Here is a 13,269-nt window from a genome sequence, read left to right as displayed (position 1 = left end):
GTTCCTACATATGAAATTAGTAACTTACATTTAAAATGGCTTTAAATTATTTGACTGCACCCTTTAGTGTGGAATTTCTGAGAATGAAACACATTGGCGTTTTGTGACTTTTAATCAAATGGCTTTTTGACTTCTTAAACAAAATTCTAAAATATTTTCTCTACTTTCATGTGAAGCTTCTAGTTTTTTTCAATACTTCATGGTATTAGTCATCTTAATGCAGATCATAACCTAGTAAATTTTCAGTTTTTGATTTGAAGGCCTTGTAGTGGCCCCTAAGTGGCTGCCTATTGCTTTCCTTGGCCTCTGCTGGCTGTGCGTTCATGTTCACTTGAACTTTGGTTACACCTGAAAGAGCTCTGTTCTTTCAGGTGATAAACCTGTCTATTGTTTGGCTATCTCTCCCTCTGTCTGTCAATCCCTCCCTCTCCCTCCCTCTCCCTCTCTCTCTCTCCCCCTTTACTTTTACCCCTCTCTGTCAAGAATTTTGCTCTCTTTGGTGTTGAGTTAATGTTTGATACCCTACCAGAGATATAAAGAGTAAATTGCGGTTTTATTATCCTCATTATCTCACTGGTTCTTTGTTAAGCTCTCTGCTTGCTTCTTAGCTTCTGCTCACCTGTGCTTTACCCGTGAGTTACCTGGCCCAGGTGTTTTGCTCTAGGTGTACCTGTCTGTTTCCCTTTCGTCTTGGTCTTGGTCTCGATTGGCCGTCGGCTGTGAGATTGCTGGATAGCTTTTTGTCTCTGGGTTGCCTGTCTGTTTTGCCGGGAGAGTCATGGCTCGGTGGCTGGGCTGGATGTGGTACCACAGAAACTACTTAATCATCGTCATCACGCCAATCGTCCTCCTCCTCCTGCCGATCTTCAGCCCTACACCGGTAAGAGTGTGTGTGTGAGGTGAGGCAAATACTGGAGTTAGAATTTTAACTGAGCCATTTGCCTCTGTGTGAGTATGTTTGTCCTGATTAAAAGAGCAAACAGAAGTGTTTTCCAGAGGTGGTTTGGTGGCTCTGCAGTCTAAAACAGATACTATGCTCTTGTGATGTGATGAGTTTGAATGTGACTCTTTGTGGCGTCACATCTTTCTTCTACTTGTGCTGTCTTTCTCCACTGTGCATGGCAGAGGAATAGAGTCAGAGAGAAATGTTGTTGAAATAAATACATAAAAATAAATACATTCCCATCAACCTCTTTCTGTCTGACTCATGGACAAAAAGCTTAGAAACCCTTACCTGATGCATGTCTGAAGTTAAAACTAGCAATGGACCATGGCTATGGAAAGAAGGGGAAACAACCACGGAATCAACCTAAAAGGGCCGATAAACAACCAAATGAATAGTCAAATGCAATTTAAAAGATATATCCTGAAATGAAAATACAGAATGCAAAGCCTAATCCATCTTAATTCAAGGGATAATTAAAGCCTTTAGTGGTGGCTCTGGGGTTCGAGCCTACATAGAAAGTTAAATTCAGTTAATTTTGCAAGAAACAGTTTCATTGACTTATAATGGGTTTTTTTGGCTCAAATTTGCTTGTTTAATAATATCCAATCAGGATTGGAGCAGAATAGCACATATACACGGAGTTAGGTATTTGTCCTGAGGATTTTAACCAAGAATCTGTTGAATACAGCCTGCTTAACTAACCTGCCAGTAATTGTCAGTGGTACACATAGACGATCTAGCCTTGGACAAAAATTAGTTCAAATGAAATCCATCGACCTCTTTTAGTTGCGGACTAGACCTAATCTGTCTCATAAAACTGGCTCATAATAACATAAAACAAAAAATAAAATCAGCCTTGTTTTCAGATTGAAGCTTTTTTTTTTTTTTTTATTCCTATAATTGTATTTGAGTGAGTTTCATGAGACTTTCTCAGCCTGTAAAGGGCAACATAAACCTTCACACTGACTGGAGAACAGGAAAACATCAACCTCGAGTCAGAGTGAGAATAGCTTATCCATGTCCACATCTCAGCAGGTCTTTAATGTCAATCACTTAAACCAACAGGAAGATAAAGTCTCTAAGGTCAAATTCCCAACATAATCACCGGAAGAAAAGTTACTGAATAACCTCTGACCTCCAACAGGTTTCCCCCATGTTGTCATGGAACATAGTATGGGTTTAAATGCTGCAGCTAGACCGCCTAAAAAACGTGTATTCATTGGCATATGTGTAGATAATTATGCATCATTTTACTGAAGAGGTTTTGATATTTGTAGAGCTTTCTTGATCAGATTTTCAAATTTCTTATTTGCGCTTTATTGGACGTATTTACTCCATTGTTTTGAGCTTTGCGAGCGACAAAGGAGATGATGTGCAACACACAGTAGATCTTAAGCCACATTTGAGCCCGTATCTTTCAACATACAACGAGTCACAGTTCACTTCTAAAGAGCTTCTGACTGGACAGGGTGCGTAAAGATGGCTGCCTCCTGGATTTTTAGTAGGTCTCTCTGGCTAAGCCCACAATGCATTGCACACCCAGTATTTCTGAGCTGGCAAGCTCAGGATACTTTACACTGTTGGACTTGTTAAATCATGCAAGGATACAATATTTATGCACCTGGTTTGGTGGAGAGACTGAAAAAATAAATGAATAATAGTAGTAAGATATTGCTTCCTTAGTCCTTCCATAAGCTAATGAGAAAAACCTTAGTTGGAAATTACCTCAATACTATTTAATCAAAATATGCTGAATATGATATTATAATACTTTATTGTATTATTACTTTATTATTATTATTGTAATGTCCATACATGTAACAGCCCATTCCATGTAGTAGATATAATTTAATTTAAATATCCTACATTTTGATTTAATGTATTTAATGAAGATTTCATGTTTTACATATTTTGACCATTTAAAACTGTTAGTGCCACAAAACTGACGCTTTCACCCAAAGTGTGTGACCGGCACATGCGTGGCAATGGAAAGTTTCATGTCGGCACAGCCTTTGTGACTCGGGTCCATACTGAGGACCCATAAAGATTTATCTTGAAAGACAAGAGCACAACAAACTGTTTGTTTTTATGATCAAGGGTTACTGCTATCTGCATGTGTAAAGTCTTATAGCCTTTTAAAGAGATGAGATAAGATACAGATACAGTAGTTAAGTTAGAGTCGCTTCTAGTGTCTGTGTGTGTATGTGTGTGTCCTTTTGTGTGTGCGTCTGTGTTAGTGTTAATGTTAATGTGTATATGTGTCCCTACGTTATTGTATGATAGTTGCAACAAATGAAGCATTTCAGCACTCTCATTCAGAGAATTTGGTGTGTGTGTGTGTGTGTGTGTGTGTGTGTGTCTGTGTGCTTACAGGAGGCGAAATGCGGCTATGCTATCATCCTCATGGCCTTGTACTGGTGTACGGAGTGTATGCCGCTGGCTGTGACCGCCCTGCTGCCCATCGTCCTTTTCCCCATGATGGGCATCATGAAGGCCGGAGCGGTACAGTCATCATCCACACTTACAAAATAATACAACAGAATAATAAAGTGATACTTTATTGATGCCTGCAGGGAAATTCTCGTGTTGCTCGGCCCACTTCGGAGGGAGGGGTCAAAGGTCAAGGGTCAGTTGCATTACAGCAAGCCTGGAGCTGGTAGGGGGGTCAGTGCCTTGGTGAAAGACACTATAGTAGGGTGAATGTTTAAAGAAGAGAAGAGAAGAGAAGAGAAGAGAAGAGAAGAGCAGAGAAGAGAAGAGAAGAGAAGAGAAGAGAAGAGAAGAGAACAGAATACAATATAATAGAACAAAAAATAACAGAAGAGAACAGAACAGAACAAAACAGAACAGAACAGAACAGAATAGAGTAGAATAGAATAGAATAGAATAGAAGAGAAGAGAAGAGAAGAGAAGAGAAGAGAAGAGAAGAGAAGAGAAGAGAAGAGAATAAAAGAGAACAGAACAGAATACAATATAACAGAACCAAAAATAACAGAAGAGAACAGAAGAGAACAGAACAGAACAGAATAGAATAGAACAGAACAGAACACAACAGAATAGAATAGAATAGAATAGAATAGAGTTTGTCTTGTCTGTACTGATGGAACACGTTGCATACAGAAAGTGCTGATCCGCCCCTCAGTCAGGTCTCTTAAAGACGCAGCGTACCCTCGGTGACCCGGACGGCTCTGCTGATGTCGGCGCTTTACGTTTTTATGGCTCATAAAACCAATAGGATGTAACAATGTGTCTGTATGGGGCAGCGGGTTCACAAGTCACTTGGGTGGGCCGAAACCAGATATAATATGTTTTGTGCACATGTTGCTGAAGTGTGTGTTTATCTGTGTGTGTGTGTGTGTGTACTGTGTGCGTTATCTGTTTCAGGTGTGTGTGGAGTATCTTAAGGACTCTAACATGCTGTTCATTGGTGGCCTGTTGGTGGCCATCGCAGTGGAGCACTGGAACCTCCATAAACGCATCGCCCTGCGAGTGTTGCTGCTGGTCGGTGTGCGTCCCGCCCTGTAAGAGCAGCGCAAGTCCTGATACACCAAACCTGTGCAAACCAGATCAGATAGCAAAGGGAAGCTGTGGCATTATTTGCATGAATAGCCACCAGGTGTCAGGGTCAAATAGTGTTTGCACATACCTTTAAAGTCACAATGAAATGAAAAAGAACATTGTCACATTTTTAGCTAATGTTCCATCTCATAATAATTCACTTATTTATCAATACATGCCAAAAAATGTGCAAAATGTCTTTTTTTTTTTTTTATAACAAAACCCCATTATGCTCCCTCCTGGTAAACAGTGATGAAGCAGATTTTTTAACAATCCCCCCTCCATCCTTGCCCTCATAGAAAACTACCTTTTTCTCCCTAATCGATACTGCCATCCCATCTATTTACACCGTCTGCCACTTTTGAATGTTCCCTCCCCACGTTATGTCCCGCCCCAAGAACCTGTTTGAACCAGAAATACGTTAAATTACAGAATCATCATGCTGGTTTTAGCCTCCTTTGGTGACAAACGGGTGGGAGTTACCAGGACGGTGAACTGAATTTCAGAAAGTTTATGAAAATCTAACTTTAGTATATACTAAATTTAGTATATATTTAGTCTTCAATTGACAGCTGACATGGCACTGGCTAAATGGTCCACACATGGTAAACCCCACCCAGCTGGTACTCTGATCTGATCACCACACACTTTCTTATTTTATTTAATAGTTTAATTGATATAGGGACAGTGCAGTTAACATAATTGCACTTCACTATTGAAATATAAAAGATGTATTCACATGGAGTTTGTAGCTACTGCTAATTTCCAACCCTAGTCCCTAGTTGGGCTTTTAAATAGACTACTAATAAAAAGTACACACATAGTACCACTTAGCACTATTCTCCGTTCACATCTTTTCATCTTTAACTCTTTTGCCTTTCATCATCACTCACTCTCACCATCATCCCCTCCACCCAGGTTAATGATGGGGTTCATGAGCGTCTCGTCCTTCCTGTCGATGTGGATCAGCAACACGGCGACCACAGCCATGATGCTGCCCATCGCCCAGGCCGTGCTGCAGCAGCTGAGCGCCACCGAGGCGCAGGCCGACGAGCGCGAGCTGGAGGCTGCAGCCGAGGACAACCACGCCTTCGAGCTCGAGACCAAACAAACTAAACAAGAAGTGACAGGCGAGAAACCGCAAGTCATCAAGACTCAGCCGGACAACTATGTATGTAAGTATACATGTCTGACACGGAGAGAGGGACAGAGGGGTAGGTAGATAGATAGATAGATAGATAGATAGATAGATAGATAGATAGATAGAAAGAAAGAACCTGTCAATCAGTGTGTGTTTACTATTTAGGCATCATTGGACCATGCCTCCTCAGTTAAATTTCCTTACTCAGACTGTGAAATGGGCCAAATTATTTTATTTATGTATTTATGTATTGATTTAAACTTAAACAAAACATGTGAGCTAGGAACAAATTCTCATTTGCAATGAATGGCTTTTGAGGGGAAGAGAATAGGGAGATAAATAATAAAAACATTAATACTAAAAGGGTTTAAGTGTAAGATTACAAGATGAAAGACCAACTATCCTTTCAAAATTAGTTATCCACCATTTGGAAAAATGGATACTTACTGTATCAAAATGATTGACATCATAAAATTAAAACAAATGATGCTACTTGTTAAAGCATTAAAGGTAATCTAAGTCCTTGGTTGACAAAATGGCTCAATATTTTTGAGACATTGATCGACGAACTTCAGGTAATATTATAGTCTCTGAAAATGGATATATGGCCTTTTGGAAATTGCTTTTCCAAATTCCCTCAACTAACCAAACGTTCCGGCCCCCAGATGAGGGTCCACAGCACGAGTGGAGCGCAGAATCGCTCCAGGAGGTAAGGAGAAAAGCGAGGGAGCAGAAGTACGAACTCCTGACCAAAGGGATGAGTCTGAGTGTGTGTTACTCCGCCAGCATCGGGGGCACGGCCACCCTCACCGGCACGACCCCCAACCTCATCCTTAAGGGACAAGTGGACAAGTAAGACACTCGGGAAAGTAATGGAACATGATCAACAAAAATATAATTTCTCAGTGTATAGCCATCCTAAGAAACATTATCAGACAAGACAGGAAAAAAAAAGATATTTAACCATCCATTCTCTTGTCTGTATCCCCTTACCTCTTTTTCTTCTTCTTTTTCTTTCTTATCCTCTGTAAAGGATCTTCCCTAATAACGGTGATGTCATCAACTTTGCCAGCTGGTTTGGCTTTGCTTTTCCCAACATGGTGATCATGCTGATTTTCTCCTGGCTGTGGCTGCAGTTTATGTTCCTGGGCTTCAAGTAAGACCTTCTCACCTGTTAGGGGGTAATGGATTACATGTAATGAGGTTACAGTAATCTGATTACAACAATGGTAACTCTAACCCATTATAGATTACATAATGCTTTTGTGAAAGAGCAAGAGAGATCTTTATCAAATACTTGGTTATAGGCATATAACTGAGCCTGTAGGTTGTATTGTGAGATTAAACAAACATAATTTACACATCTGGTAATAATGGTATAAAAAATGCAGTGTGTAAATTTGTTTAACTTCATATACAGTATATTATGAAGGCAAAGTAATCTGAATGTAACTGAAAGTTGGTGGATTGCCTCACTGTTGGAGTAATCCAGTGGATTATGCTACTGATTTTACACAGTAAATTAACCAGTAATCTGTAATGGATTTCATATTGATACTAACCTACTCATTGCTCACATGTCATTATTGTACTGACATTAATAGCAAACAAACACCAAAGCTGCTGAACTGCTTCACTCAACTTCACTAAACCACATCAAATAAGGAATTAGGAAAACTGGCATAAAAAGAAGATTCTTCAATAGAAAAATTCTGTCCAAACCGGATATGATGTAAAATAATACAATTGTTTTAACAATATAATAACCTCTGACTATATAAACATTCATGGTTAGCTCTAGTTTAAAGCTTAACCGAAGTCAACACACTTTATATACATCAGGGAAATCACCGTCCAGATCGCCCATTGACTATCCACGCTTATAAATCTTCACTCGCTTCCTTGATTCATTGACCAATCCTCTGCCTCCCCCCCCCATCTTTGCCCTTTGTACTTGCACCTGCTCAGCATTAAGAAGTCGTTCGGCTGCGGCGTGAATAACGAGAGAGATAAGGAGGCGTACGCCGTGATGAGGGGGGAATACATGAAGTTGGGGGGCATAACGTTTGCGGAGTCGGCGGTGCTGACCATCTTCAGCCTGCTGGTGGTCCTGTGGTTCACCAGGGAGCCAGGATTCATGGACGGCTGGGCAACAGTGCTCTTCAATAAGGAGGGACAGTGAGTCTCTCTCTCTCTCTCTCGCTCTATCTGACATGACTCTTCAGAGTCTCTTTCTCTTTTCCTCCACTCTTTCATTTCATTATCTCTCTATAGTCCCTCAGTCTCTCTCTCCCTTTCCCTTGGATTGTGCACACATAATAATAATAATAATAAAACTCTATTGATATCCATACGGAAATTCTCTTTTCGCTTGGTCCCACTTCATGTTTTGTCCCTCCAGTTGAAGGATGATCCCCTTTTTAATGATCTCCTTGATTTACACTGATATACATCAATACACACATACTGTATTTGTTCAGTTTGTACTACACTTTGTAAGTGTAGTGCACACATGATCGCATCATGTCAACACAGTGAAACAGGGCAGCAAAATCCTCAGATACAAATGTCACATATACTGTCTGCTTGCTTCCCTCAGGTATGTGACGGACGGGACTGTAGCTATCTTAATGTCTATGCTCTTCTTCGCCATCCCCTCCCAGCTGCCCAGGTTTGGAGGCTACGGCTCCGATGGAGAGGGTGAGTCAAGAGAAAATCTCTCAATATCTCTACTGAAAAAACCCCCAACCCTAATATAAACATTTTTGAACACCACCAGTCACCTTCTACAGACAAATCCACAGCAACTCCTGCTCCAGCAACCTAAATTTGGTTTTCAGCTTGTCGGACCGCTGGCTGATGATTACCCAGCAGACATGACACTGCTCCTTCAAACTAATTACTGCCTAATACTCAAACTTCATTTGGGTCCCACAGGTAAGACGGTGAAGTCTCCCCCTGCTCTGCTGAACTGGCAGGTCGTTCATGAGCGAATGCCCTGGAACATCATCCTGCTGCTGGGAGGAGGCTTTGCTCTGGCTGCCGGCAGCGAGGTAAACATCCATGAATACTCAGTCTGTTGTCCTTTCTTTTCTTTAGGTTAAAGTAGTGGGTTAGTAGGTTAAAAGGGAAATACAGTAGTTACAGGCCCAGTTTGTGACTGTAGCATGGCTTCCCCTGTTGAAACGCTCCCATCTGCTGGTTTAATTTAGACTTTGAGATTTATCGGTTTGAAGATTTTTCTTTGACTCTGACAATCAGTGTCTGAACTTTTGATACACGGACTGACAATAGGCAGCAGATAAACAGTTGCATTTGTATTTGGAGTCTCTAACAGATTTGTTTACATTTGTAATATTTGTAAACCGGCAGGTAAACAAGACTTGCATTTTGAGTTGTGATGGCCTTAGAAAATTATTAAAAGCTTACTTTCCATCGACAAGTCAAACTTTTTAAGAAAATTCACATGGTCAAATAAATTCTTATACTAGTTAAGAAACTTACACCATAACAGCAACATACATACAACCTCTGTATATAAATCAGCACAGTTCTTTATGCCCAGAGAGGTAATGATTTAAGTAATAATCTATAACTTTTTCATATAAATAAATATCCATTTTGCCACTTTGTATTGGTATAACACAGTAATGAATCAACCTGTACCCACTTCACGAAAGCTTTTACATTTGCTGTTCTAAACCCTACTGTCAGGTAGGTCTTTCCTGGGAAAAATCCTCTGGCGCACAAGTGATGTAGTTTACGTTTCTGGCAGCAGAGAAAGCAGTTTGTTTGTAATAAATAGAAGAAGAACTGGGTAGTTAGCATGAGCAGTGATAGCCACCATGGCTGAACAGACAAAGAGAAGAGCGCCACCTACAGACTCTCAAACTCCACCACAGAAAACACATGACAGTACTTTTTCAGTTTGATATCTGTGAGGTGCAGTGCAAAAAACACCACAGCGATGAGAGTCATCACCAAAGATGCTGCCAAAAAATCCCTGACCCACATGTTCCCCTGATGACTTGGGATCGAATCCTACTGGAACCTTTTCTCCTGTGTTCATTTGAGCTTTCCTGCTGTCTCAATAGAGGGAAAAAAAAACGTGCTTAGACTCCTTTTTAAAAATAGACATTTCTGCTTCCATGTGTTTGAAGTTTTCTATGGTATGTGTCCAGGAATCGGGTCTGTCCCAGTGGCTGGGGGAGAGCTTGGCCCCTCTGAAGAGCATCCCCGCCTTCGCCATCTCCTTGCTGCTCTGCCTGCTGGTGGCAACGTTCACCGAGTGCTCCAGCAACACCGCCACCACCACCCTGTTCCTGCCCATCCTGGCTTCAATGGTAAACCAAACGGTTCACACGCAGGTTACATACACACACCAAGGCACACATTCATATTTACGGTATTTCAATGTATGTAACTGTGTTTCCTCAGGCCACAGCGATTGGGCTCCACCCGCTGTATGTGATGCTGCCCTGCACCATCGCTGCCTCTCTGGCCTTCATGCTGCCTGTGGCTACACCGCCCAACGCCATTGCCTTCGCCTTTGGAAAGCTCAAAGTCATAGACATGGTGAGACTCGCACACACGTATAATACATAGACTTGCACAACAGGTGTCATTCATGCTACCAAGGACTGTAGCTTTCTCTTTGGGTGAAACCTTACAATTCCTGGGTCTGACATTATTACAGACAACCATGCTGATAGTGTCTAGTGACTTAAAGGGTTGTGTATCTGCTAGAGGCACCATTGTTACTCATAGTGTCTCCATGCACTCAAGGACTGTGGATCATGCTGACAAAGGATATTTCTACAAGCTGAATGGGTTTAATCTGCTTGCATTCCATAGATACACATCAGTTCACATGTGATAAATAAATCTGCGACTGTCTGTCCCTGCAGGTGAAGGCCGGCTTCATGCTGAACATCATCGGGATTCTGACCATTAATGTCGGCATCAACACCTGGGGATACGCCATGTTCAACATGCACACCTTCCCTGAGTGGGCCAACATTACACACAGCAAACCTTAAGGGGAGAACAGAGAGAGAGAGAGAGAGAGAGAGAGAGAGAGAGAGAGAGAGAGAGAGAGAGAGAGAGAGAGGGTAAATGAAGCAAAAGAGAAAGATGTTTGGATTTAATGGAAAGAGGTGTGGAAGAAGTAAAAGAAGGGGCAGTAAATGAAAGTAGGGGCCAGTTATAATATGTGAAGATGGAATTGGTGTGAAAAGTGAAACAAAACGCGCACAAAACAAATGCACCATGTAGACCCAGTGGTCCTCCATACTGCATTCAGCAGCATTCAGCATTCAGCTAGAAAATTACCACCACTGCTGGAGAAAACATGACATTAAAATGACACTGTGCTTTACCCAATTTTTCCCTCTACAACACAAACAACTGTGGTCCTAATGTTCTGAATTAGGCGTTTTATTACAATGAATTACCCGAGCAAAACCGTAAAGCCAGTATTGAAACAATACACAACTGGGACCAAAGCAGTGTGTGGCTGTGGAACAAAAACTAAGATTATCTTCAGGCACCACTGCTCATGCAGTTAGACAGACCGTCCCCTGATGGCGTTCAGTACCTCCACATGTGATTTCATCGACAAAACAAAAGGGGAACGATGCTTTGATTTTATACTGAGCTCATTTCCTTAGAGAATCCCTTTTCCTTATCATTGAAAAAAACAAACAAACAAAAAAAATACAAGGATACAGTATACTATGAATGTGTATTTGTCCCAAGAGTGTTGACCAGTAATTGGGCTGATTTTTTAATTTTTTTTGAAAGCTGCGATTCTTCTGAGTGACCTTCTGTTTACAGACACTATATAAATGAGTCCAAATTGAGTTAATCGTATCAATTAGTTTAACTTATTATTGTGGTCCTTTTTGTCGGACCCAAAGGAAGTCTTTGTGCCGCACATTTTGTTGTTCTCTTAGTTTTCAGTATTCTCGTCACACTGTTTGCACCGTGAAAAAGAAAGACTTTATTTCTGATCTCATGATTTGTAAACCCCAAGTAAGCACACATTAGGTGATCATGGTGATTTGTATACCTATATTAGGTATACTTGATCTTAAAATGCAGTAAATCCAGGTGAAAGCTACTGTATGACCAATTATTTATTGTACTTAATTAAATCCACTTGTAGATGGAGAGGAGACAGGGTAAAAAATGACTTTTAAAGGAGTAGTTCACCCAAAAATGAAAATTCAGTCATTATCTACTCACCTCCATGCCAGTAGAAGTAGAAGATCTCCGGGACTGTTGTATAGACTAACAAACTTTACCCGATTTTCTAATCAATATTAGGAAGGTGTTACTAATATTGTGTGCAGTCAGTAAAGATTAAAAGGCTGGTTGAAGGATAACTGTCAGATAAGAGGCTGCCAGCAGGATATGATCAGAGTAGAGGATGTGACTGGTAACTATACTGTTGGGTAAATGCAATAGTAGACAATAAAACGAGACGGGAAATGGAGGAGAGAGACAGAAGTGTCAGCATAATTCCCAGCTCACTGACTCACACAGGCGCCACTACTGCCATGTTTATTCAATTTTACATTTTTATATACCATAACTGTTTGTATTCTGAAAATAAAACATCGCCATGTGAACAAAATGCATTCTCTCTTTCATTCACTCGACACCCACAACAACATACAACATGTTAACAGTCAATCAAGACACAGAGATATTTCAAAAATTCCCATAAACCTTTATTATTATTTTTTTGTTTTTGTTCAGTCACACCAACATTTGAATTGTCAAAAACTTTACATCAGTTCATTTCAAAATCTTTTTTTTTTTACATGAGTCACAATCAGTCATAAATAAATCTGTTCTACATGTTTGACTAACATTCAAGTGAATCCATTTCATCTCCGATTAACAAACTGAGTCCAGTCTAAGTGGTTTTCCACATTCCCCTTCCTTCCATTTCACTACTTGTAGCCCAGTCTGCTACCGCGTCTCACCTCTAATCCCCGTAACCCACAATCAGCGACTTGTGCAGGCCCAATAAACCAGGGAAACCCTAAGGGGGAAACCAAGTTCATCAAGATTTTTAATCACTCAGTTTGAGCCCATGAGGATATCAAGCAGACTCTGAAGCTCTCAGGAACATCTTCCTCCCTTTTCTTTTTTTTTTTTTGCTGATCTGAACACAGAAGACAAGTGCATTCAAAGAAGGTGGTAGTTTCCTACCAACTCTTTGTAGTTCTTCAGTATCACTCAGACCTGGCTCAACTAGAATGTGCAAATAATTCATTTGTTTTAACCCACTTGCAGTACCAGATGGGTGGGGTTTACCGCATCAGGACAGTTTAGATAGAACCAGCTAACAGAAAAGTAACCAACTTGACTCTCACTTCCTGTGACTGTTTAAACTTGCTGGTATTCATACTGAACTATGTGTCAAATTGCACCCACCTGGAAGATGGTATGTACGCTAAAACATAGTATTTGCAAATACTCTTTGAGGCAGGTCGGGTATCAGTGCAGATGGAGCAATGAGAGGAGAGGAAGCTAATTACGACTATTAAGAGGCGTCCCAGGACAGCGCAGTTACAGGCTGTTTGTCTGTTCGATCTGTGTAATAAACGCATGG

General features: G+C 40.8%; 1 protein-coding gene across 5 annotated transcripts; it reads left to right on the top strand.

Annotated features, from left to right (window-relative positions):
• Window positions 1-778: 778 nt before the first annotated feature.
• slc13a2 (solute carrier family 13 member 2) lies at window positions 779-10,684 on the top strand. 5 transcript variants are annotated; one of them, XM_071542758.1, is made up of 12 exons: window positions 779-880; window positions 3,320-3,448; window positions 4,331-4,467; window positions 5,423-5,648; window positions 6,355-6,497; window positions 6,679-6,801; window positions 7,614-7,823; window positions 8,245-8,345; window positions 8,583-8,698; window positions 9,827-9,988; window positions 10,083-10,220; window positions 10,553-10,684. In XM_071542758.1, exons 1-12 carry the CDS (start codon window positions 779-781, stop codon window positions 10,682-10,684), a joined length of 1,719 nt encoding a protein of 572 aa, XP_071398859.1. The 5 variants fall into 5 exon arrangements, with proteins under 5 accessions (XP_071398859.1, XP_071398857.1, XP_071398856.1 ...); XM_071542756.1 differs by having other exon boundaries at window positions 5,423-5,662; window positions 6,336-6,497; XM_071542755.1 differs by having other exon boundaries at window positions 5,423-5,675; window positions 6,316-6,497.
• Window positions 10,685-13,269: the final 2,585 nt, after the last annotated feature.

This window comes from Centroberyx affinis, unplaced genomic scaffold (genome assembly GCF_046629955.1).
Source record: "Centroberyx affinis isolate AG114_WGS23_722 - 3 ecotype Tasmania unplaced genomic scaffold, CSIRO-AGI_Caff_v1 ptg004178l_1, whole genome shotgun sequence".
In the NCBI taxonomy this organism is placed as follows: domain Eukaryota; kingdom Metazoa; phylum Chordata; class Actinopteri; order Beryciformes; family Berycidae; genus Centroberyx; species Centroberyx affinis.
Note: the sequence above shows the minus strand (reverse complement) of the source record. Positions and strands in the feature narration are given on the sequence as shown.